This window comes from Mytilus edulis, chromosome 3 (genome assembly GCF_963676685.1).
Source record: "Mytilus edulis chromosome 3, xbMytEdul2.2, whole genome shotgun sequence".
Lineage (NCBI taxonomy): Eukaryota > Metazoa > Mollusca > Bivalvia > Mytilida > Mytilidae > Mytilus > Mytilus edulis.
The window spans coordinates 86,575,706-86,602,207 of NC_092346.1; the positions used below are offsets into that span (position 1 = coordinate 86,575,706).

General features: G+C 33.6%; 3 protein-coding genes across 4 annotated transcripts; 1 reads left to right on the forward strand and 2 right to left on the reverse strand.

Annotated features, from left to right (window-relative positions):
* Positions 1-2,856: 2,856 nt before the first annotated feature.
* LOC139514613 (neutral cholesterol ester hydrolase 1-like) lies at positions 2,857-13,441 on the reverse strand. Its single transcript, XM_071304036.1, has 7 exons — positions 13,304-13,441; positions 8,487-8,659; positions 7,555-7,665; positions 6,505-6,625; positions 5,960-6,023; positions 4,274-4,395; positions 2,857-3,534 (listed from the first exon to the last, which is right to left on the reverse strand). The coding sequence occupies exons 2-7, from the start codon at positions 8,619-8,621 to the stop codon at positions 2,879-2,881; spliced, it is 1,209 nt and encodes a 402-aa protein (XP_071160137.1). The 5' UTR covers positions 8,622-8,659; positions 13,304-13,441; the 3' UTR covers positions 2,857-2,878.
* Positions 13,442-15,247: 1,806 nt separating this feature from the next.
* On the forward strand, positions 15,248-17,693 carry LOC139515470 (uncharacterized). The gene is made up of 2 exons (XM_071305043.1): positions 15,248-15,569; positions 16,930-17,693. The coding sequence occupies exons 1-2, from the start codon at positions 15,248-15,250 to the stop codon at positions 17,691-17,693; spliced, it is 1,086 nt and encodes a 361-aa protein (XP_071161144.1).
* Positions 17,670-25,056, reverse strand: LOC139517674 (uncharacterized). Of its 2 annotated transcripts, none has more exons than XR_011663185.1 (2): positions 18,013-25,056; positions 17,670-17,743 (listed from the first exon to the last, which is right to left on the reverse strand). XR_011663185.1 is itself a non-coding variant. In XM_071308960.1 (2 exons), the coding sequence occupies exon 2, from the start codon at positions 24,514-24,516 to the stop codon at positions 18,382-18,384; it is 6,135 nt and encodes a 2,044-aa protein (XP_071165061.1). In that variant the 5' UTR covers positions 24,517-24,603; positions 24,873-25,056; the 3' UTR covers positions 17,750-18,381. The 2 variants fall into 2 exon arrangements, 1 of the variants encoding a protein (XP_071165061.1); XM_071308960.1 differs by lacking the exon at positions 17,670-17,743 and having other exon boundaries at positions 17,750-24,603; positions 24,873-25,056.
* Between the last annotated feature and the right edge of the window lie 1,446 nt (positions 25,057-26,502).

A 26,502-nucleotide genomic window follows, 5' to 3' on the forward strand; every position in this document is an offset into this window, starting at 1 on the left:
CAACATTGTGACTTATCATTATACTATCATGACTAAAGCACTTGTCATTGCAAGTCAACATTGCACAGATTCAACTTAGCATATTGTAATTTAGAGTTAGCATTTTGATGACTCAATTCAACATCACGCTGTCTAAACTTTACATTTTAAGCTTCAGCATAACGTTTTGTTGCAGGTTGCAGTCTTGTAATTGACTGCTCCATAGGCTTACATGCAAAACAGCTGATCTTTGAAAATAAAAAAATAAAAAATGATACATGGATAGAAAAAAAATTTCATGTTCATTACATGTATGTACTAATGTGAAATTGTGATTTAATCGGAAAAAAAGGGGGTCTTGCCACGAAGAATAAAAAGTTACGCAATCCTGAAATTAAAACATTTTTTTTCTAGTTTCTGTTTGCTATTTTTACTAGGCCGCACCACTTCCAGTAAACATGATATCCTTCCACTTTCCTGGATTGATATCCCCAAAAGATGCACGATTTTTTTAAAAGTCTATATATATGATTCAATTCAGCATAAACCTATAATCAAACAGAAAAAATTGAGTTCAGAAAAAAATTCAGAAAAAAATGCACTATTTTGTTTCCCTCCATGTTTTGACATGCACCGGAAAATGGAGTTGTTATACAAGACTGGTACCTTGTAAATCTCTAATATATGACAGCTGAGGCTTTCCACATTGAGCAATGAACCATAAAAATTACGTCCAGGTCAAATAACACATGCAAGGCTGACTGGTACATTTTAAAATATGTTCATACAACACCTAGTTGATATTGCATTCAGTTTTATAAAAACAAATAAAAAAAAAAAAAAACTTAATACTAACCACAGAACCATGAAAATGAGGTCAAGGTCAGATGAAAAGTGCCAGTTGAACATGTACACCTTACAATTATTCTATACACCAAATATAGTAGACACAAAAACTTAACTATAATAACTAATGAATCATGAAGATGAGGTAAAGGTTAGATGACACCAGTCAGTTTGACACTTATACCAAATATAGTACAGCTATTGCTTATAGGATCTGAGATATGGACTTGACCAACAAATCGTAACCTTGTTCAGTGATCCATATGAAATGAGGTCGAGGTCAAGTGAAAAATGTCTGACGGACATGAGGACCTTGTAATGTAACCTTGCACGTACTAAATATAGTTATCCTATCACCATGAATAGAGAGTCACTGAAACATGAAAATGAGGTACAGGACAAATGACTTGTGACAAAGAATCTTCCTAACATCAAACATATATATTCCAAGCATGAAGCATCCAGATTTACAACCTTCTAAAATATAAAGCTTTTAAGATAGCCGCCGTCACCGGATCACTATCACTAAGGCTCGACAAAAACACTTCAAATCCTCTTTCAATCTAATGTATAAAATAATTGAAATCTAAATCTGCAGACGTAGCATAAAAAATTCCAAAATTATACGAAAACTCTGTCAGTCGGATCAAACTTATTTGTAGCCATCATTTTAAAAAGAATTTACAAATACAACACCAAATCTGCAGGCGTTACAAAAAAAGTCAAGACAAGTACAATGGTCGCATTTCAGTAAATTAGATAAAACAAATAAAAACAGTACTCGATCTGTAAATCATCATTCGTGGAAACTCCCCATCAATACTGCATAAAAAAAAATAGTCAAGACAACTGTTAAAATTGTTACAATATAACCCCTATTGACGGGGATACAAAAATACATAGAATAATATTTAGAAAAGCCTTTACAAGAAAACGGGAAATAGGACATAGCAATTGCAATTAAACAACATACCACATAAGCACATTACATAAAAAATGTGAAACAATTTAAAACTATAGAAAACAAACGCCGTAACTTATTCAATTCAATACTGGTATACAAAAAACAAATATAACAGACATTTTTTATATAAATAAGACCGTTGGTTTTCCCGTTTGAATGGTTTTACACTAGTAATTTTGGGGCCCTTTAAAGCTTGTTGTTCGGTGTGAGCCAAGGCTCTGTGTTGAAGGCCGTGCAATTGACCTATAATGGTTTACTTTTATAAATTGTTATTTGGATGGAGAGTTGTCTCATTGGCACTCATACCACATCTTCATATATCTATAAACCAACAACAACAACTGGATTACAGGCTTCTGTATGACGGGACTAGCACATAAAGAATATGATGAGGTTGAAAAAAAAAAAAATATTGAATTGAATTGAATTGTTTGTGAGCGCTGAACCCTCCACATGACCTGGGACACCCATAAGAACAGGTGCCTAAATATCGATGTATGCTATTGATAAATTGATAATGAGCTTACGTTTGGCTGTGAGGAATATTTAAATAACCTCAAAATACAAACAAATAATTTTAATTAACTGTTGGTTTGTTTGTGTATTTGTAACTATATTTTTTTTCAATTTCGAAGGTAGTTTAAAATAAATGATAGGATGAAATCTATATATAAAAAAAATGCCACACATGTATGTTGTCGTTGATGATCAAATGTTGATACCATATCTTGAACAATCGCTGTTATTTTTATTCAAATGTTTTCAGACGCTATCCTGTTTTTAAAATGTCCACTTGTAGAGGCAACCGACTTATGTAACAGTTGATGCCAATACGGTCTTCTTTAGACAATGTCCTTGGTTTTTTTTTGTGTCGTTCGGTTGGCTTGCTGACTCATTGACGTATATCATAATAATCTTTTACTCGTAATTGTAACATGTATTTTAACATTGAAATAATATAATAAGTTTTCACTCTATTACACGAACATTACACCTATTGACAATTTTACTTATAGGATATGGCATATCCTTCCAATTGCCATACTTTATATAGATAAAACAACATGTAACAATTACATATTTACTGAGTTATACACTAACTTCTTTAATGTATGAAGATAAATGTTCTAATCCAGCTTTGTATGAATCATAAAATGAATAAATCATAAATCCATGTTCTACTCCATCCCAATGTTTATAGTTTAAAGGATGATTTATTCGTCGTAGGCGATGTCCCAAAATCATTCCTTCGTCCCGTAAACCGTCATATTCTGCTGTTATAAGGTAAGTTTTGGGAAGAAGCTTTAGCTCTTCGTCTGTTGCCATTAATGGTGCGAAATAAGGATTAAGTATAACATTGGCAACTTTGTTTGCAATTTCTATATTTTCTTTAGAGTTATCATCGTCTGGTATCATTTGGTACTTCCACGTTAGTTGGCTTGGATCGACCAATTTTCGGTATTTCTTCTTTGTTTCACGTGTTGTATGAGTGTTTTCTTTAAAATATTCCACGTACTGATCCCCGCCAAAACCATACAGATTATAGTAATGTATCATTGTAGTCTTGGTAACAGGTGTATAAGTATTTCTCATAGACAAATCAAACTCCCTGTACGACGATAAGTTGTAATCCATAGCTTGTAATATAGGGTAAATGAGACCTTGGAAATTTAACTTCGGTGTAATGTTTTCTTTCCCAAAATACAGGGAAACTGCCATTGCCAAATTTCCACCAGCACTATCACCTGTGAAACAAGAATGTGTCCTCAGTACACGAATGCCCCACTCGCACTATCATTTTCTATGTTCAGTGGACCGTGAAATTGGGGTAAAATCTCTAATTTGGCATTAAAATTAAAAAGATCATATCATAGGGAACATGTGTACCAAGTTTGAAGTCGATTGGACTTCAACTTCATCAAAAACTACCTCGACCAAAAACTTTAACCTGAAGCGGGACAGACGGACGAACGGACGAACGAACGAACGAACGAACGAACGAACGGACGGGCGGACGCACAGACCAGAAAACATAATGCCCCTCTACTATCGTAGGTGGGGCATAAAAACAAGATTAAGGTAATATTTTAAAAATGCTTAATGAAAGTGTCTTAATAAAATTTGCATTTGTTTAATGCAAGAACAGTGTATGTTGCACTTTATTTTAGGACAAAGAGAAAATTATCGTGTTTTTCAATTAGGTTTTGTTTTCTCTCATGCATTTTATTCCATGGGTAGCATTTGAGTTATATTCATTACGGAGACTACACATAATAATGGCAATGTACGTTCAGGTTCTGACATGCGTGCATACATCAATCTTTGGGTAAGATATAGCTTAGTGTTCATATTCAGTCGTTTATTTTTTTAATATCTATTAAAATGATTGAAAATCTTTAACTCATTAATCAATGAAAACAAATGTAACTTCAAAGCATTTCTAGCACATGATATGCGTAATGTAGCCAATATATTCATTATTACCTGCAACGCCAATTTTTGAGGAATCAACACCAAATACAGCTGCATTTTTCATAAAATATTTGGTTGCTTTCACACAATCATCAAACGCTGCTGGGAATACATGTTCTGGTGCAAGCCTGTAGCTATGATGAATAAAATAAATGGGACATCATTCAGTACAATTATTTAAAAATAACAAATTAAAAAGTGGTCACTATAGTTTAATTGGTATAAAAAATAATAATATGTTACACCCCTTAACTGTCAATTTATTATTTCTTGATAGAGACAAGTTATCTTATATATTGTGTTTTTATTACTTTTTACCCTTCCACGTCTGGTCTGTGTTTTAGTGTGATGTTATTCTACTTTGTATCGATTTGACGAGTGAAGCCTTTTTTTTTAATGTGCTGTTACACCACTCTCCCATGTTAGCGGAGGGTTGAGCGCTCACAAACATGTAAAACCCCTCCAAATGTTTTGAGTCTGACCCAAGCCAGGAGCCTGTAGTTCAGTGGTAAGCGTTGGTTCATGTCTTTTATGTCTGTTTTTCTTGTTTTCTTATGATATGATATAAATTAGGCCGTTAGTTTAGTAAATTGGATTGTTTCATATTTTTCATACCGCCGACTATAAGGTATTTGGTTTCTTATTGTTGAAGGCCGTATGGTTGCCCATAATTGCTTACATCCACTTTATATGACATAACTGTATTTTGTTGGATAGGTGTCTCATTGGCAATCATATGTCACCGGGGAAATGGGTGACTTATGAGGTTGTGCAACAAGAGCCTGACTGAATGGCCTCTTGTTCTGAAACTGTGTGATGGACCTGATCACACAACGAACGATTGCTCTGAATAGCAATGAGAACTACGGGTGAAACCTAACTTTTGAGACTCTGGAACAAAAACGCGATGAATAAACCAATAATTCAGCATGGAATACTAATACTTATATTACAGATGGACTGTGTTCGGTGTAAAGTCCCGAGTCCAAATCTTGCTTTTTCAAATTATAAGCAATTGAAATGACAAGAATACACATGACAAATAACAATTAGTTTGAGTGATATTGTTCACTGACAAAGGTTAAACTATTTTTAGAACTTGAAGAATAAATATTAAATGATAATCTGATTATGATAATTAAGAACATACATTATGAATAAGGTAAAATGTCACTAATTAGCTAACAGAGTATTACATGTCACTCAATATCCAAACTGAGAATTAAATGCATATCAAAGCATGTTGATTTTAAGTCCTGGATACGAAATGTAAATAGAAACGAAATTATAAAATAGAATGAATTATAAAACACAAAAAATTAAAGTCTAAAATATCACAATTGAGAATTTTATATTTAAGTCCAAAATATTAAACGAAGCTGCTTTTTCCCTGGTCACACATACACAAACCACATCTACTTATTTTTACAATTCAGCAATACTTCAGAAAAAATAAAGATGAATACTTTATATTTTTCACGATTCCTAGTTAAAATTCACCAAGTCAAAATTGTGTAAAATGACATATATCCCATTTACTGATTTTGACTTAGTTCACAGTTTTATAATTAACGTGAGAATAAGGTATTTATACGATAAAGCTATCAGATCGTCGACATACACTAATCTAATAATCGCTGTGAATATAAGATAGACCGATAGTAAATGAGTTTTTTATTCACCTGTGTAAATACTTACTCTACTGAAATGACTATTGCTTGGGTCTTTTTAGCAAGAGCTCTGGTAAATCTATCGTATCCGTCTTTAAAAAACACCAAAAAGTTAACAAAAAAAATCGACTATCATATTTTTTAAAATTTAATTGTTACTATTTTCAAAACAATTCATCATTTGACAAGATCAGAAAAATCAGAAATTACAGCCTTTCAAAAACGCCTTTCTCCCCCTTTTTTTAATAAATTTACACTTTATTGTAACGAACTGAATTCTATCGCATAAATACAACACCGGACTCGCATCTCAGTGGCCATACAAATGTGTGAATTCGGAGTTTATCATTCGTTCCCTGTTTCGTTTAATAGAGTTATTGTACGGTAGAACGATATATGCCTTTTCAAGTAAAAGAAAAACTACAGTATCATTTGTGTAATTAAAATTCTTTTTATTGTGTTTATATCGCTCGATGGAAGTTCAATGCAGTATTATCATTTATATTTTTGTTAAGAAATTTCCACATGCTCCGGATTCGTCTTTCCGTTTTATTATACGTGTCTAATTCTTACCGACGCTTAACAATGACCAGCCACCTCCATGTATATACACAACACCGGGTCGTAATTCTTTTGACGGTGTTGTTGGTTTGAATATTCTAACGCCAATGCCATCAAATGTACCTTCTTCTGCCTTTAATATATGATAAACAAAAAATTTATAAAAAAAACCCTTTAAGTTATATCATTATACTCAGTTCAGGATTTTTATCACATGAATACAAACCATTCAATTACCTACCATTCCTTTTACTTTAGCCAAGAAACATAGACGATAGTTTTCCTAATGCAATGAATGTTGTAAACGTCCAAACTATCGGCGAAATGGAAGCGGCTGCAATGCAGATGTTAAAGGCGCACTAGCTGTCATATTCATATTAACCGATTTGACTCAAAAAATATTTGCAAGTGAATAATTCATCATCAATTTTACTTAGCTTGTTTTGACAAAATGGACCATACTGGCTACTAAAAGTAAATTATTATTTCACTTTTTCACTTTCATTAATGATTGAACAAAAAAAATCATACTATAGATTGTTTACATATCTCGTAGCTAGTGCCCCTTTAACATTGCTTATCCGCAACAACTTAACATTTTGAAGCTCCAGACCAAATATTAAATCAGTCCTTTTCATAGATGTTTGACGAAAGTTTTCCAAGTATAAAGAGTCTTGTAAAATGCTAGAAAAGTTTGACGAAAGTTATATACTCATTCTATTTCCCACAGACGGGGTCGATTAGTTTTATATACTTGATTTCGCTTTGGCGACGCAGTTGAAACCAACAGTATCATCTATTGGAATGATACGATCGTATATGACTGATAAACGAAATATTTGTACGCGCACTCTTAAATCGGTACTTTGTGGGTTTTGTTTCCATTTGTACAGTGTGTTTCGTGCATATCTGTTAAGTTAAGTCCTTTCCTATTGTTATTTACAGATAGTTATTATGTAGCGTTTTTTTTTGGTCAGAATTCAATACCTGTTACATCTCATGTTCATATCATACATGGGCTTAACAATTAAAAAAGGACACAAAATTGATTTTTTTTTATACCTGAATGCCTTCTATTTTAGGATGTAAATATTTTCCAGCCATCAGAGACATATCCGTTACTGCACGAGTTGCATTTAAGCGTGAAAATCCAAACAATTCAGCAAGACGTCCCTATATGAAAAAGAAAAGATATTTACTTGTATATATTTTTTCATAATCATGTGCCAATGTAGAATATATCTGATTTATCGAAAACATACCTGAAGGCAAAAGAAACACTCATTTCAAAGCTTAGTAATATGACTTAAAACCACGGCTCATAATTATCACTTTCAGTAACATGTAGCAGTAATATCAATGTTTGAAGAAGAAAGAATGTTTCAATTTATACTCGTGAACCTTGTCAGGGTTTTTTTTTTGTACTTGGGGAAAATCTTGCGATTGTTTTCGATAATTTATTTTGTTGATAACTTGTGAACACTCGTGGCGATTTAGAACTTGGTATATCTGTGGTTTAGCCAATTGACCGTTGCTAAAGATCACATATTTCCTTATTGTGTTGTTAGATTGTTGCCTTATTGATAATTACTCCAGAAAGGTTTTTTTTTAACAAGCTAGGAATATGACAGTTGAAAATCATTTGTTTGATGTGTTTTTTTTCTGATTTTGCCATTTGATTAGCCTAAGGGATTACTTTTTTTTTAATTTACCTCAGTATTTTTGTGATTTTCCTTTTTTTTTCAAAAAGAAGCAAAAAAGACGCTTATTGCCTAGCGCTTTTAAAAAGAACGCGGTTACATAAGACGCATGACATTCATAAAGTATCATTTTAATTTTAATTAGAACGATAGCATTGTCTTCAAATATGACTCGATTTTTTTTTCTTTGTTTGCTTTTGATATATATATACATGTACATCTTATACTAAAAAACAGTTGTATAGTTCGGTGAATTCAGCAGTGAAAGTAGAAAAGGAAATATATTATACTTACAACATCGTCAACAATTTTGAGCGTTAATGCAGGAATGTGTTGTTTATATGGTTCAATGGCATCTTCAGGAAGTGGAATGTAAGCGTAATACGCCACGGAAAATAGAATGATGGGTGCAATTACCCATCGTTTCATTGTAAATCAATGGTTGATGAATGGAATGATAGAATTGTCTAAAGAAAATATAAAATACTTTAGTAACGTGTTATTGATAAACTCTATTTGTATAGACAAAATGTCAACTCAAATTCTTTTAAAAAATCATACAAAGAAATATGTTAGTTGTTAAAGCCCCAGTCCCACTAGACCACGATCGCACCACGCTCACCGCGATCTAAAATAAATTTAGATCGTGGTGAGGTCGCGGCATGAGCGGCATGAAAATGAAAATTTTCGTTTCTTTCACGATGCTACTACGTCATCTCTACGCTTCTACAAAGATCCCGCTACGATTATACCACGTTCTCACCGCGCTTATTCTGCGACCTCACTACGCTTATCAAGATCTTGCTACGCTCTTCACGTTCTCACTACGACCATACCACGAGTTATCCGATTGCAACACGATCTTACTGCGATTATAACACGTTCTTACCACGATTATACTACGTTCATAGCGCGATCTTACTACGTTCTCAGCAATTTAACGTCAACATCGTGTTCCATATCAATACAGTTCAATATTCCTTCTATTTCTGATTAAATCGTAGATTTCTCGGAAACAATACAGTCATGCCACCAAAAGGAAGATGTGGTATGAATGCCAATGAGACAACTCTCCATCCAAGTAACATTTATAATAGTAAACCATTATAGGCCAAGGTACGGCCTTCTACACGGAGCTTTAGCTCACACCAATCAGCACGTTATAAAGGATCCAAAATATTACTAGTGTTAAACCATTTAAACGGGAAAACCAACGGTCTAATAACGAGAAGCATGGTTGAGCCGTTAGAGCAAATAGATAATTACATTCAAACAAACAAAATCTAGGGAGCTTTTTTATATATTTTATGTGAAAATGACAATGAGAATGATGATCGTAGTGTGAACGTAGTCAGATCGTAAGAAGAGCGTGATGAGGACGGCAAGGGCGTGCTAGAATCGTACTATGGTCGTGAACAGCGTGGTATAGTCGTAGTGAAAGCGTAGTTGGGTCGCAGAGAGAACGTGATGGTCGTAGTGAGGTCGTGATAACGTCGCTGTGCGATAGTAGCGCAGTCTCTCCGAATAGAATCACGCTTTCGCTACGCTCTCACTACGATTGTACAGCGACCTTTGCGATCTTACTACGATCTTAGTGCGCTCTCACTACGCTTCTACTACGACCTGATTTCGCCACGACCGCACCACGATTGTTTTGAACATGTTCAAAGTTGGCCACGCTCTTCACGATCTTGAAGACCTCACAACGACCGTGATACGACCTTACTGCGATCTACACGATCGCACTACGATCATAAAAATTTGCATTTTTTTCACAGATCGTAGTGCGATCGTGGCCTAGTGGGACTAGGGTATTAAGTGATATAGATGCAATGGATAAGCGTTGATTCGTGAAAAACAAACCATTCGCCCTCCGGTTTTTCATGAATCAACGCTTATCCATTGTATCTATAACTTAAACTATTGTGTTAATGTCTTGTCAAAATTAACGCCTATTCTTAATTAGAAGGTATTGTAAGTGAGTTCAAATAACCATGTTATCGTGTCAAACGATCCATTACAATTAAATATCACAAATAAATGTTTAAAAATACAAATACATTATTACACAACACGTCTGCCCTTTAAGATCTTCATATTATCAGGCATCTGAATATTATCTGTTTATACAAAATAAGTTCTATTCGGACTCATTTCTATTAAAATTGAAAATGGAAAAAGATACATATAGTGCATATAATAAGTGTGTTTCCGAAATTTTTTAACACGAAGCCTAATTCTAGGCACATAACGATTTTCTAGCATAGGAATTTGCGAATTAACATTTGTAAAAGTATGTAGTAAAACAGATGAAATCATATTATATTAATTTATAAAACAATAATGGACAAAAATAATGTATTCATTTTTATTTCAAACATGTGGAATATAAAAAAAGAAGATGTGGTATGATTGTCAATGAGACAACTCTTATTATGAGACCAAAATAACACAGAAACTAACAACTATAGGTCACCATACGGCCTTTAACAATGAACAAAGCCCATACCGCATAGTCAGCTATAAAAGGCCCCGAAATGACAATGTAAAACAATTCAAACGTGAAAACTAATGGCTTATTTATGTAAAAATTGAACAAAAAACCCACTGAATTACAGCTATGCTCCTGACTTGGGACAGGCACATACATACAGAATGTGGCGGGGTTAAAAATGTTAGCGGGATCCCAACCCCCCTAACCTGTGACAGTGGTATAACAGTACAACATAAGAACGGACTATAAAAATCAGTTGAAACAGGCTTAACTCATCAGATGGACAGAAAAACAAGTGGACGTGGAATAGCCAACATTTATCCGATTATAAACGACTAAACTCGCTTTTATATGTCTATCCCAAATTACTTGTCTATCTTTTACGACTAAACTCGCTTTTATATGTCTATCCCTATTACTTGTCTATCCCAAATTCATGTATTTGGTTTTCTTGTTATATTTGTTATTCTCGTGGTGTTTTGTCTGATGCTTGGTCCGTTTCTGTGTGTGTTATGTCGTTGTTCTCCTCTTATATTTAATGCGTTTCCCTCGGTTTTAGTTTGTTACCCCGATTTTGTTTTTTGTCCCTGGATTTATGAGTTTTGAACAGCGGTATACTACTGTTGCCTTTATTTATTACACAAAATATCCACAATAACATACAAAACAAGAACAAAAACTGGAAAACCAGAGATTATTGACAACAAAGAGAATTCAGGGATTCGAACCTAAACAGACAAGACCTAAACTTTACCTCATTAATCTTAACAATGAAACCTCGTGGCTACCAACTTATACTGTACGTTTGCCTATTATTAATATATAAAGGTACAAGCCCTGTGTGTATGTTGAACCGATGTATATCATTTATTCATTTTTATATATAAAATAAACATATAAATCGTAACCAATTGGTAGCCCAGAGGTTTCATCGATATGTTGAAGTCAGTAACATTTAACAGAATTCATGGACGGGTTCGATTCCCAGTGAAGGCATACAGAAATTACAAAAATTAAAGGTAAGTTTTTAAAATAATTCCATTTGTGAACAGAAATCAGTAAATTAGTCAATTCAACCTTAATGAAATTAGACACACAAAGGAAACAAAATATAATCTGGTGAGTCCATTTCAGCGACGGATTTAGGAAGCGTAGATTCTTTAATAGTTATACCAAGTCCGAATGGGATAACTATTTTACATCCCAGATTTTAGATTAGACGGAAAACCATTTACAATTCATAAAATCTAGTTTAGAATGCCACACGACCATTATAATATACTTTATATATTACTATATGATGTATACCCTTAATGACCCTCAAACACGATGAGTAGATATCAAATAAGGTCAACTCGCCCTACTTACCAATCGGCCCACACTATATCGCCACTTTATAAAAAAAATTCCCCCACTCTTGTTTACCGACTCGCCCCACTTTTGAAAAAGTGTAAAATCAAATTGAACAATCAGTCTGAAAACTCACTTATTCATGTTATTAACGAAAAAGGTTTAAACCCCACTGAATAAAGGTTTGACAACTCGCCCCACTTATAAAAAGATCTTGCTTCCTTTAAGTATGTCAGATTACTATTATTTCGTATCCAGTCGTCCTGGTGTTATATTATGAAGGAACTTCTATTCCGTGACAGTAGTATGTGTCGTGGCTTGATATGCTAAAGGTCTTGAGTTCGAATCCCAGCATATACACTGTATTTTTTCTACGTGAATTTTGATAGATAGTCTTTTCCGTATAATTAATTACTAGTATAAGTTTTATAGTGGATTTGACATTCCCGCCAAAATGTTACAGAACAAAGGAAAGCATGCATAACAAAGAAACACAAACTGGGGTGATCTGGTAGGGGTGATCCGGCTCAGATCACCCCTGTTAGAACAAAGGAGCTGGGATGTAAAGAAAAAGAATTCACGGTAAATGAATAGGCTGACGTCACCACAATGGTTTAAGAACTTACATGTTGTTCCTGTATTCGGTTTTGTAAAATTAGCATGAGTTTTCATTCGAACATGTTAATAATTGCTGTGAAACTTTTTCTTGGTGCTTTCTTTTTAGTAAATTGTGTCGAGGATTGAAGTATTTGTTTACGTTATACATCTGATAGGCTGCTATTGACTCTTGAATTCATTGGCGTTTTCCATTTTAAGTGCCTAGATACATGTTTTAGCATGCCCATAAGCATTATTTGAATATACAAATGAAGATATGTTGTATGAATGCCAATTTAACAACTATCCATCGGAGTTGAAATGAAGTGATGTTAATATAATAAATGCCACATTATGTCCTTCAACAATGAGATAAATACACACGTTTGTACAGTAAAGTCAGCTATAATAAACCCCGACGTTATACTAATCTATTTATCTAACGTCCTTGTAATTCTTATATGATAACTCGGTGGGATAATATTTGCACGTACTCTTCACACCCTGTATGTTGGTCTTATAGATACCTTTTATTTTCAAATGTACTTTACACATTATTATGTTATTAATACATGAACCAAGATCTGATTTGATACAATGCAAAAGTACGTTTGAAATAAACAATAAAGTACGTTTAGAAAAATAATAATAATCTAATACTTGGGCTTACCTTGTCCACCTAAAATCCAGGTTATCATGAGTTATCCATGTGATTTAATGATATCTAATGTCATAAGTTTACAATTTATCATTTTACAAATGCACATGGTAAAATTGTACACACTATACATGTAAATACATTTACCCGTTTACATAGGTGTCTAAAGGAATCAATTTAATCTTTTGATTTAAATACATGTATACATTTATGTGCTTTTAGAGAGAACATGTTGATAATAGCACAGAATAATACTCATTATCTATAATACTTTTTTGTTAGTACATTTTTTTAGTACAATACGAAATATTGCATTGTCCTTTCCATATAAATACAATTGGTCAGTCATAACCTACAAATATAGAAAAGTGAAGAAAACAAAATATATTTAAAGTGGTTTATTTTATACGCTTTATCATATATTTCAACAGGAGAGTTATATTATATCAGTTGGAAAGCAGGTCACGGTTTGACCCCAAGTTTATCAGCAACAATAGAGTCACGTGACCGTGAAAATTCAGTAAAAAAACGGATGAGACAAACCTCTTTTTAACTCACTGAATACTATTGTCGTAATAAAAACTTATTGACCTAACTAATCTTGAGTATCCATAGTTTATTCTCGTCAAAGCTCACACATCAAATCAAAGTCCTTTATTCTTTATTTTATCTGCAAACTTGGAGTTTGGGTGAAAATTGTCAAGTCTCCTAAACGAAAAATCTAAATATTTACGAGGAAACTAAAAATGATGGGCTGAATTTAAATTTAATAAAGCATCTCATTAAGACAAACACTCGATATGAATATCTCGGCAATAGAATGTTGGATACGCAAACGTCAAATTGATTTCAAACCGAAGCGGTGGTTTTTATGCCGATTTGTTCAAGTGGTTATCTCCTCTTAATATCACCAGTCAAAAATAAAAACCCAGCAAAATGCATAAAAATTAAAAAAGGAGTTTACTTTACAAAAATTAGAAAGAAAATAAACTAAACTCAATTTATAACTATGTTATGATAATATAAAGAATACTTTCTCCTATTTTTCAGAGAAGGACTAAATGTAAATATTAAAAGACAAAATATTACTGCAGTAAAATAAAAATAATTCAAAAATGTGGATAATGACACCTATACATGTAAAATGAAAAACCTAGCTATATTGAAAGAAATTAGATCTGGCGGATGAAATATACTACATGTAATTTTTATATGTGGGATCATTCCTAGCAGAATTTTTTTATAAACACTTCTGATTATATTTAATGCAATAAAACATAGTTTATACAATTTCCATAATCTTTCTGAAAATTGATATAATTATTAAATAAATAGTACTGATCATATATATTTTATATTCTATAAAGTGTGACCAAGTTGAACAGTAAAATACAAAAAAGGGATTTATAAGTTTTATACCAAAAACATTGACAGAAATTCTGTAAAAAAATATGCTTTAAATTATAAGTGAAAGTGACACAATTTTGAATTTCAGAATCATTATTATTGTAAAATTGAACTATTAGATTAGCTTGCACAGTAGCCCTTTGTCTTATTTCTCAGGGTATTTTATAGATTATGAAAGTAAACTTTTTGGAAAAAATGGGGCTTCTTCTCTTGAACAGGTTGCTGTATCAGCTTCTTTTTTAAAATAATTACATATTTATAAACAAAGTTTTGTGTATATACTTTACCCGAATACTAGTAATAGGAAATTAAATGAAACTGGTGGGACAAATCTGGTGCATTTTACTTCAATAATGATCAAAGATGCTTAAATTTGACAAGAATTTGCCATTTGAATCAATTCAATTTTGTAAGAACACATCTCTATGAATAAACTTCATATAGATCTCTTTACGGATAAAACGCGCATAGCAGTTCGCGCATAACAAAGCGTTGCATTGTGGGATTGTTTGCGTCCTTAGTTTCCAGCTGTACAATACATAAAGAAAGATGACTGAGAATAAAAACGTTAAAGATTTAAAACGGGACGAGTTGGGAGTTTTTTTGCGGGACCGCGGAATTCCATACGCAAGTAGGAACAAAGAGGACAGACTGGTGTTGGCATCAATTGCTGAAAAGAGAAATGTACCCCTGAAATCTTCTGTTGATGACGACCTCAAGACAATCATTGAGGAACGGAAGAAGAAGATGGTATTAGAAGATGGGCTCATAAAGCTTCCCGATCCTGTGAAGATGTTAGCTGGGTGGGAGAATACATTTATTAACTTCCCGAATACATCAGCCACAGATGTGGAAGACTACATAAAGTTGTGTAAGAACAATATTATAAAACTATACCCCCCCCCCCTATATTCACTTATAAATATAAAGACATATAAAAGGCACGGACATTTTTTTTTCTAATGGGCAAAACTTGATGTAGGTGCTGTCAAGATTGTTTTTTTAACAACAATGAGAGCCAGAATAAAACCTAGTTTCCCCCAGAAAATCAAATGGTATATGCCAAAGTGTCAAAGTCATTTAAAAAAAAATAATAAAAAAAAATACACCATCAATTTCCTATTATATCTTATATATATATAAGGCTTATATTTTTTTCTACATCAGATGCGCATTGTGTCTATACAAGACTCATCAGTGATGACCAAATCACAATGATTATAATGTCTAATATAGTGAAAAGTTGAAGAAATAAAGAAAAAAAATCCTACAAAATGGAGTTGAAATACACTGTTAATGATTTGATTTTCTTATTAGATAAGTGGTGCCCCTAAATCACTATAACTGTAAATTCCAGTAAATTCCAGAGAGTAAATTGTCACTATAGTAAAAGAATCTTCGACTTGTTGAAGGAGGCTATTATTCGGCAGATGCAGATGCAGAATGGTGCCAAAAAAATCCTGTTACCATACTAAGGGAGCTACCATTTGATTTTTATGGGTGTAAGGGCTCTTAGAGATGAAATTAAAAAAAAAAGTCAGGACAAATATTTTGAGTAAAAAAAAGGCAGGATGAGCAACTGGACAAAAAAAAACAGGACAAACTTGTAAAAAAAATTCATCCTAGCCCCCCCCCCCCCCCCCCCCCCCCCCCCCCCATTAAAATCAAATGGTAGCTCCCTAATGTTGGAGCAGACAATTTTATGTTGGTATCATATGAAGGAATTTTTCATTTACCAAATAAAGTTTAGGCTGTCTTTGGGTAATATTTGGTAATTTATATCATATTAATGTGAGACTTCATTCCACCAGAGTTCAAATGACAAAGAGACATTAATACCGGTAAGCAAAAGGTCTCTATACAACCTTCAACAATGAAAAAAAACATACCACATAATCAGGTATAATTTTCATTCTCAATTTTATAAAAATGTGTGACATGACAAATCCAAAACAAGAAAATAAACAACCAAATTTATAAAAATACAGTTTCTTTAAGAATAAATCTGAGAGACTTGAACAAATGACAATAAGTGAATTACAGGATCCTGACGTACAATATAAGACAGTCAAACTGTTTTATTCGTATACAAATGTGCATTAAGTTAAATCAGAACAAGGCACTGGGTAACTTGTTTGTTTACATGTACTTTGATTACAACATCCTACAAAAATGAGAAGAAAACTACATGTATTTATGTAACAAGTATATATATGTAATAATTTTTACAGGTGCTGAGAACCATAATGTTCAAACAAAAGGAATTAAATCAACAAAAGAAGGAGAAAGTCTATACTTGTCTGGACACGTCACTGGAGTTGAATACCACCGCATCAGTCCTAATATTTCTTACTGCTACATAAAGGCTATTGTTGCAAGGCAAAAGGCACAGACACAAGCGCCATATAGTGTTTGGATTATCCTGCATAAGAGAACAGGTAAAGTCGAAAATGCATATTGCAATTGCCCTGCAGGTTTGCGAGGACATTGTAAACATTGTGTTTCTTTGTTGCATTTTATAGTTCGGCAAATAGAGGCAGGATGCAACAAAGCATGTACATCCAAACCACAGGAGTGGCACAAACCGCATGCTCAAGGGAAAAGGGTTACTCAACCTGACTTCGTACGCAATCTTGTTGTGAAAAAAGTAACTGGTAGATTTGATACTACTCCAGAAGATTTGAAAAAAAAGGGAAATAAATCAAGATTGGCATTTGACCCTAGAGCAGTTTGCTACAGAAAAGAAAAAACATTGTTAGATTTTGATTTGAAAAAGCTAGAAGACATTACAAATGGAAATTGTGGTGTTCTACTTTATTCACCAAGAAGTAATATTGAAAAAAATGCTGGGCATCCTGATATCGAAAATATACAAATTGAAGAGGAAGTAGAAACTATTTCAAAAACAATACCTGTTCTTGCTAACGAAATTATTGAAGCAAAACAAAACATTAATCAATGTGACTTTGGGGAGTATGATGTCTATACCAAATAAATACTAATTCCTTCCGTTCAAATCTCTTTATTCAGGTACGAAAAGATTAACTACAAAATAAAAGATAAAACACACTAAATTCTACTATCAAAACTAACATTTTGTGAATTATAATACAATACAAAAGTGCATCTATCATAACATTTACGGTAGTGACATACACTTGTTCTCATTCAAAAATGTAATATCATGAACATTTACGGTAAATAATTGCCAAATTATCAAGTTCAACTTTCATCGGTTTTAAATCAATTAAACTCAAAATTTCTAACTTTAAACATGAAAGATAATTTATCTGTAATAAATAAAAGAAACATACCATATTGGTTGACTCTGGTATTCCTAATTTTCATCATAATCTAAGATTTTCACCAAGCACGTTTCGTGCAAATTCCCTGAAGGGGTTCATTTAAGTAAAGGGAAAGTAACTTGTCTTAAAATAGAATATCACTAATTACCAAAAAATACAACAATAGGCAACAATGGTTTTGTTCTCAAATTTGGCCGCTACATTCCAGCCCCTTAATTGTGGTCTTAAAGAACTCAATTATCAAAAATTATAATAAGGCCAAATAATTTCCCAATTTAAGTGACAATCAATAACTAAACCTTTATATAGTCCATTTATACAACAAAGTACTTTCAAACACAAGTTACTGTTCTAACATGACTAGTTCAAACTATGACTCTAAATATCAGCTTCTAATACCAAACACAACTTTGCGACTGGTCGTAATAATGTTGTTGAATATGTTTTTAGCCTCACTATACGAACATTGTCTGACTTGTCCTTTAGTACTTCAATGATTCTTCCTAAGTTCCAAAGATTCCTCGGTGTATTATCCTGGATCAATACAATGTCTCCTATTTTCAAGTTTCGCTTTTCAGAGTTCCACTTTTGCCTACTTTGTAATAAAGGCAAATACTCATGAGTCCATCTCTTCCAGAAAATGTCTGCTAGATATTGTATTTGTCGCCAACGTCTTCTTACGTAATTGTCTGTCTTACAAAAAGTTCCTGGAGGAAAGTATTCGCCAGGTCTTAATAAGAGAAGATGGTTCGGAGTAAGCACCTTTAAATCGTCTACGTGTTCAGATACTTCAGAAATCGGACGGTTATTCAAGATTGCTTCCACTTCACAAAACAATGTATTCAGATTTTCATCGTTCAATCGAAGACTCTGCTCTTGCATGACAGAATATAACACCTTTCTTACTGATCTTATTAATCTCTCCCACACGCCTCCAAAGTGTGACGCGGCAGGAGGGTTGAATGCCCATTTTATACTTTTCTGAAGCATGAAATTATTTATCTTGTCTATGTTCCATCTTTCTATTTCTTCTCTCATTTCTCTTTCTGCTCCAACTAGATTTGTTCCGTTATCTGATCTTATGAATTCTGGCTTTCCTCTGCGAGATATCAAACGTCTGATTGCGTTTATACAAGAATCTGTATCCATAGAATGTGCGATTTCCAAGTGAACGGCACGAATGGAGAGACATGTAAAGATAACCCCATATCGTTTCACTAAACTTCTTCCTTGTTTGATCTGAAACGGTCCAAAAAAGTCCATTCCAACCATCGTAAATGGTGGTTTATCGGATATAAGTCTCTCCTTTGGTAAATTAGCCATTTTTTGGTCAACAAATGGTGCACAGTACTTCCTACAGATTACACATTTTGATACTATTCCTTTAATCATAGAGCTAGCACCAATAATCCAAAATGTTTGCCTTAGTTGCGCCAGAATTGAGTTTTTACCCAAGTGTCCTACTGAACGGTGAATGTCTTCAATGATCAACTTTGAAATGTTAGAGTCTTTCGGTAATAATATTGGATGTTTCGCATCATACGGTAAATCAGCACGCTCTAATCTTCCTCCTACTCTTAACAAACCATTCTCGTCTATAAATGGATTAAGTTTGAAGAGTTTAGATGACTTCTTTAACACTTTACCTCGGTCTATATTTTGAAGTACATGTATTTCTTCTTCAAAGTGAACACTTTGTTCATATTTAATGATAGCCATTTCTGATCTATTAAGAGTTTCAGTTGTCGGTAACGTGATCTGAACATCTTTCGTTACTCCGTTCAATGATTTTCTAACTGTTCGTTCATTCTGATTATCCACTGAGTTCTCACCTTCTGACTGACGTCTGTTTCTTATCTGTTTTCTTTCCTTAACAAGTTTCCTAAAGTTGTCCAACGCAATAAATAACCAACTAGTTATTTTCTTCAGTTTCTTCCATTCTGAGAATAGAGAGAACAGTCTATCTAATCCGTGATGTTCGCTTGACAATATTGTAGTGTTAACGACTCGTTTCACTTCTTTATCTTCATCAATAATAGTCTTGTCTATGCGCCCTTCTGGCCATTCTATTTCTGGTTTCCAAAGATACTCTGGTCCATTGAACCAGTCTGGGTTTGATTCAAACTTTGAAACTGACATTCCCCTAGATGCATAATCGGCGGGATTAAGCTTTGTATTTATATACTTCCACTGATCAACAATTGTAGCTTCATGAATGATTTCTAAGCGGTTTGCAACGAAAGTGTGGAAACGTATATTCTGATTGCTGATATAGCGTAATACTGACATACTGTCTGTCCAAAAGAATGTTTTGTCTATGCTGTAGTTTAACTCCTCTAATATTACTTTACTTAGTTTTACTGCTCGTGTTGCGGCTGTAAGTTCCATCCTAGGTATAGTTACCTTTTTCAATGGTGCTACCCGAGACTTGCCGAGTACAAAAGAACAATGAATCATACCTTCATCATCAACAAGGCGTAAATAAAATACCATTCCGTAGCCAATTTCACTAGCATCAGAAAAGCAATGAAGCTGAGATGAAACAACCTTTCCAAAGTTTTCAGGTTTATAGCACCTGTCTATTCTCACGTTCTCAAGGTCAGAAAGCTGATCTAACCAATCGTTCCATTTCTTTAAATCAGGTCCTGTAAGTTCTTTATCCCAACTAAACCCTTGTCTACACAAACCCTGTAGAATAGATTTCGCATTCAGCACGTACGGCGATATAATTCCTAAAGGATCGTATACTGAACTAGTGATTGAAAGAATACTTCTTCTAGTCGCTATCATTTCTTTGCACTTAATTCTGAATCCAAGAGTGTCAGTCTCTATAAACCATTGCACGCCTAATGCACGTTCAACCGGGAGGTCATCCTCAAGACTCCACTGCTTGACCTCTTTGGCACGCTCCTCCTCTGGTATCGATTTAATTACGAGTGGGCTGTTACTGATCCATTTTGTCATATGAAATCCACCCTTTTCACACAAAGAAGTCACGTTCTTTATCAACGATATTGCTTCAATGTCAGTCGATAATGACGAAAGACAATCATCAACATACATGCTCTTAGTTATTGTGTGTGCTACTTCTTTGTCGTAATGTTCACCGAAGTCTTCAGCTGTTCTTTTTAGCGCATAGTTACAGCAACTTGGTGATGATGTGGCACCGAACAAATGCACGGTCATTCTATACTGTTCCGGTTCATTCTCCATGTTACCGTTTGGCCACCAAAAGAATCTTAAACAGTCTCTATCAAGTGGTGGCACTTTCACCTGGTGAAACATAGCTTCTATATCTCCTAAAATTGCTACTTTCTCTTCACGGAATCTTATGAGAACACCTAGTAGGTTATTAGTGAGATCTGGTCCCTGTAAGAGTTGTTTATTCAGAGACACACCCATATATGTAGCTGAACAGTCAAACACAATTCTAATTTTGTCTGGTTTCTGACTGTGGTAAACACCATGATGCGGGATATACCATACTCGTCCATCGTTTCTGCTGAACTGTTCCTTTGGGACGTGTTCCATGTAACCTCTTTCTAACAGTTTGTCCATAAAATCAGTATAGTCCTGTTTGAATTTAGGATTCTTTATAAACTTGTTCTTAAGACTTCTCAATCGCTGCTGGCCCTGGGAAGCATTATTCGGCAGTTTCACATTGCTGTCACGGAAGGGTAGCGGAATGTAGTACTGTCCCTTCTCAAAATGAATATTCTTATTCACATAATCTAAGAAAGAATTGTCGTCTACTGAGTTTTCTCTCTTGTCATCTATAATGCGTTCAGGAAAATCAAAGTTCATAGATTTTTCAACTAACTCGTTAAGCCTTGAATGCTCTTCTTCATGAATCGCAGACATCTCTACTCGATTAACGACTTTATTAGTTCCTGTACATTCTCGTATCATGTTCCATATAATCCATCCCAATCTAGTGCGTGTGGCATGTGGGGATCCACTTGGTCCTGTTGCTACCTCAAATGGTGTGTAGGCATCTGGGACATTATTGCCTATCATAAGTCCAATACTAGCATCAAGGTTAGGCCATTTAATTCCCGACAAGTGACTCCATTTCGAGATTTCTTCTTGTTTCGGAATGTGATCCACTGAAACTGGCATCTCATCCTTTGTATAGACTCTTGGAAGTTCTACAACGTCATTCATTTCTAGGTCCAATACTTGTAATCCAGAAACTGCATAAGTTGTCATCTTATACGGTTCACCCATGGTATTCAGTGTAATCTGCATTCTTTTACCATTTCCACCTAGCTTGTGCAACAGATTTTCTGTACAGAATGATACGCTACTTCCTGAATCAAAAAATGCGTATGTCTCTACACAAGGTGCTTTATTCTTCAGTTTTACCCTTACTGGTATTATAGCCATTGCACATGACATATCTCCAGCCCCTACTTGGCTGTTATTATCTGATAAATAGCTTGTGCACGCGCTAGTCTTGTTTTCCACTTCTGTCGAACTTTCACTCTGTTTCATTGGTGTAACATCTCTTGGTACTTTGTCTTTGTCGTGAAGTAAAGTCGGATGTCTTTTGTTACAAATGAGGCATGTGGCTCTCATTTTACAGTTAACTGTCCTGTGTCCTATTTTGAGGCAACCAAAACAATGACCTTTGCTCTTTAAATGTTCATAACGGTTTCTAATACTCAAAGATAGTATGCTTTTGCAATCTTCTAATTTATGACAGTTTCCACAGTAGGTACATTTCAGTTCATTTACATGCTTATCATGTTCGTTTTTAACGTCTGTGGCAAAGCTCATTCTTTGAGTCTGTTTCGATTTGTTATCAGTCACATTTTTAGCCTTCTGGTCTCTTGTATTATTCTGTTTTGCAGAAACCGCTATATTACCATAAGTTGGGTCATTGGCCTTTTTAGCTTCCTGTTTAACAAACTGCACAAAATGTGTAAATGTTACTGACTCTTTCTTTTCCTTTGTTCGCATAACTACATTTCTCCATCGATCATGAAAGTAGAATGGTAATTTAATCATTAGTCGTTTAATGTTCTCGGAGTATTCCAGAATACGCATAGCTTCCATGCTTACAGCTGCATTTTCACATTCAATCAAAAATAAAGAGAAATCATCAAGTGACTTTGAATCTCCAGCTTGTATGGTAGGCCACTCTAGTGCTCTTTTAATGAATGCATTTGCAATAACTTCTGTATCTCCGTATCTTTCTTCTAACTGTTTGATTGCTGCACTATATGCATGTTCACCTATTAAATGGCTGAATCCACTTACTACTTTGCTTGCTTCGCCATATGTAAATTGTTCCAAATAAGTCATTTTCTCCTCCTCGTTATCTGTATTTGCAACTATTCTTGCTTGAAATTGTCTATAAAACTTTCTGTATTCTAAAGGGTTTCCTCCAAATTTCTTAATATCAGGTGTAGGTTTTCGTAAGTGTTTCACTACTGCAGACATACTATTTTCCGCTATATTGCTATTTTCCACTGTATTAGTCTGAATATTGTTCATATTTTCATCATGTTTAATGCTGGATTTTACAGTCCTAATATGTTCATTTTTAGGTTCTTGCAAATGTGTGTTGTTTGAGGTAGATATAATTTTATTGACCTGTAGGGCTTTAACTGGTCTAGTATCGAGTACTTCTTTTATCTCGTTCTTTGGTACAAACGGTTTTGCCATTACGTTATAATTCACAGCTGTTTTTTGTGCATTGTCAGATTTCTTTGGTTTTGATTGTACTTTCGAAACGTGAGTACTACATGTACTATTTGATTCAGATTCAAGATTTTCATACTTGTCTAATAATTTTGTTTTTGCGTCTGCTATAGCTATATCAGTGTCAAGTTGCAATTCTTCTTCTTCTAATTTTAATTTTAACTTTGCTAACTCAATGTCTTTCTTTCTTTTAAGTGCTGCCAATTTTGTCTCTAATTCAACTCGTTTTTGTTCTTCTTTTAACCTTTGCGATGATAAACTTGATCTTGAAAGTGATGATCGTTTACTAATTACACTTTTTGACCTCTGTGTTTGTTTATTTTCTTCGCGGATAGCGTTGAAATAATTTTCTATTGATCTCTTGATCTCACGTAAAGATTCATCTCTTTCTTGGAAAACCATCATATATGATTCTTTGTCTTCCTCATGACCTATCTTAGGCATAATGTTTTGGTGTTGTTCTAAGAACATCTCATATTTGTCCATCCATATTGAATACTTCCCTTTGATTGTATCATATGGTGCTTTATCTGCTATTAGATCAATAATGTTTTCAGAAAGACGATTTAAGCCACCGTAACTATGGGCAAGCTTATCAAATTCGTATTGTTGTCCTTTTTCTGATAATGTTCTTGCTCTGGCACCATCTACATGTTCTGATTCCAAACTACATGTAGTCGTACTGGTCGTTTCTTCCGTTTCATTTGTGTCCTTTATATTTGCACTTTCTTCAATTACATTTGTGTCTATTATATTTGCACTTTCTTCATCTTTAGTAGCTTTGGTGTCGCTTTCTGTTAAATCCATGTCAATATGTTAATGATATGATGTCTATACCAAATAAATACTAATTCCTTCCGTTCAAATCTCTTTATTCAGGTACGAAAAGATTAACTACAAAATAAAAGATAAAACACACTAAATTCTACTATCAAAACTAACATTTTGTGAATTATAATACAATACAAAAGTGCATCTATCATAACATTTACGGTAGTGACATACACTTGTTCTCATTCAAAAATGTAATATCATGAACATTTACGGTAAATAATTGCCAAATTATCAAGTTCAACTTTCATCGGTTTTAAATCAATTAAACTCAAAATTTCTAACTTTAAACATGAAAGATAATTTATCTGTAATAAATAAAAGAAACATACCATATTGGTTGACTCTGGTATTCCTAATTTTCATCATAATCTAAGATTTTCACCAAGCACGTTTCGTGCAAATTCCCTGAAGGGGTTCATTTAAGTAAAGGGAAAGTAACTTGTCTTAAAATAGAATATCACTAATTACCAAAAAATACAACAATAGGCAACAATGGTTTTGTTCTCAAATTTGGCCGCTACAGGGAGGAACTCCTGTTAAATCTTGATAATTCAATAACAGATGAAACGGTTGACTATGTTGTCCGCAAAACCTGCAAACAAAGCAGTTCAAAAATATGGTTTGATCACAGGATTGGACGCATAACTGCATCAGTGGCAAATGAATGTTCAAAAAAAGTTAATGAAAAAAATAACTCTGTTGTTGCGAAAATTTTCAATTATAAAAGTGCACCGGCTTATGTTAAATCCTTGAAATGGGGAAGAGAAAGAGAATTACCAGCAATAAAAGAATATGAAAAAAATGCAAAAGGCAAACACAAAGATTTCAATGTACAAAGCACAGGGCTTCACATTTGCAAAGAAAATCCTTGGTTGGCAGCCACACCAGACAGTTTAATAATATGTGATTGTTGTGGTCTTGGATGTTTAGAAATTAAAAATCCTGAAAAATATAAAAATGACACAATTCAACAAATGGCAACCTCAGACCAATCTTATTTAAATTATTCTGACAATAAACAAATCAGTCTTGACAAAAAACATCAATATTATACTCAAGTACAAATTCAGATGTATGCTACACATACTAAATATGCTGATTTTGTGGTAAAAACAGTTGCAGCAGATGACAACATTTTTATTCAAAGGATTGACTATGATGAAATTTTTACCATGAATGTAATACATAAATGCAAAGTTTTTTTCACCAAAGTTATCGTTCAGGAATTGTTAACACATAAAGTAAAATTGTACTATGAAAAACTTCAAAATAATGAACAAAACAGCGATCAAGTTTTCACAAATTCTAATTTAGAAATTAATGAAGTTGTCCAAGAAGTTGACACTGGCAGTGCTACTACATGTATGAATGAAGATAATACTGACATACATGTACCTTCTTCTAATCCAGCTGTTGTATGTCCAATCTGCAGCTGTGAATGTAAAGACGAGCCTTTGACTTTAAATGAAGAAAGTATTTGTTGCTCAAAATGTGACTTTTGGTTTCATTACCCATGTGTTGGAATAAAAGGGAATGAAAATGTTGTGAGGTCAAAATATAGAAATTGGTTTTGTAAGAGTTGCAAAGGCAAAAAATGATTTTTCTAAATATAAAGAATTTATATATATTTAATTATATATATTAATTTGTTACAGGTTTACTGTACATTGTACACACTTTAATAATACAATGTAACACATGCAGGACTTTCAACAATATTTTTAGAAGGTAAAATGATAGGTGTACAAGTCAAAATACAAACAATTATATACAACTTCATGTATTTCTATCAATACATCATCCTTGTAAGTTGTGTTAGTATTGAAAAAAATAATTGAAAATGTGGGGAAAGGGAGATAATCTGAATCCACAATAAAAGTCATATTACTTCACACAGATTTTTTCAACTGGCTTTTCCAAACTTCTGTAAATTTGATTTTTTTTTAAATTTAAGACTTT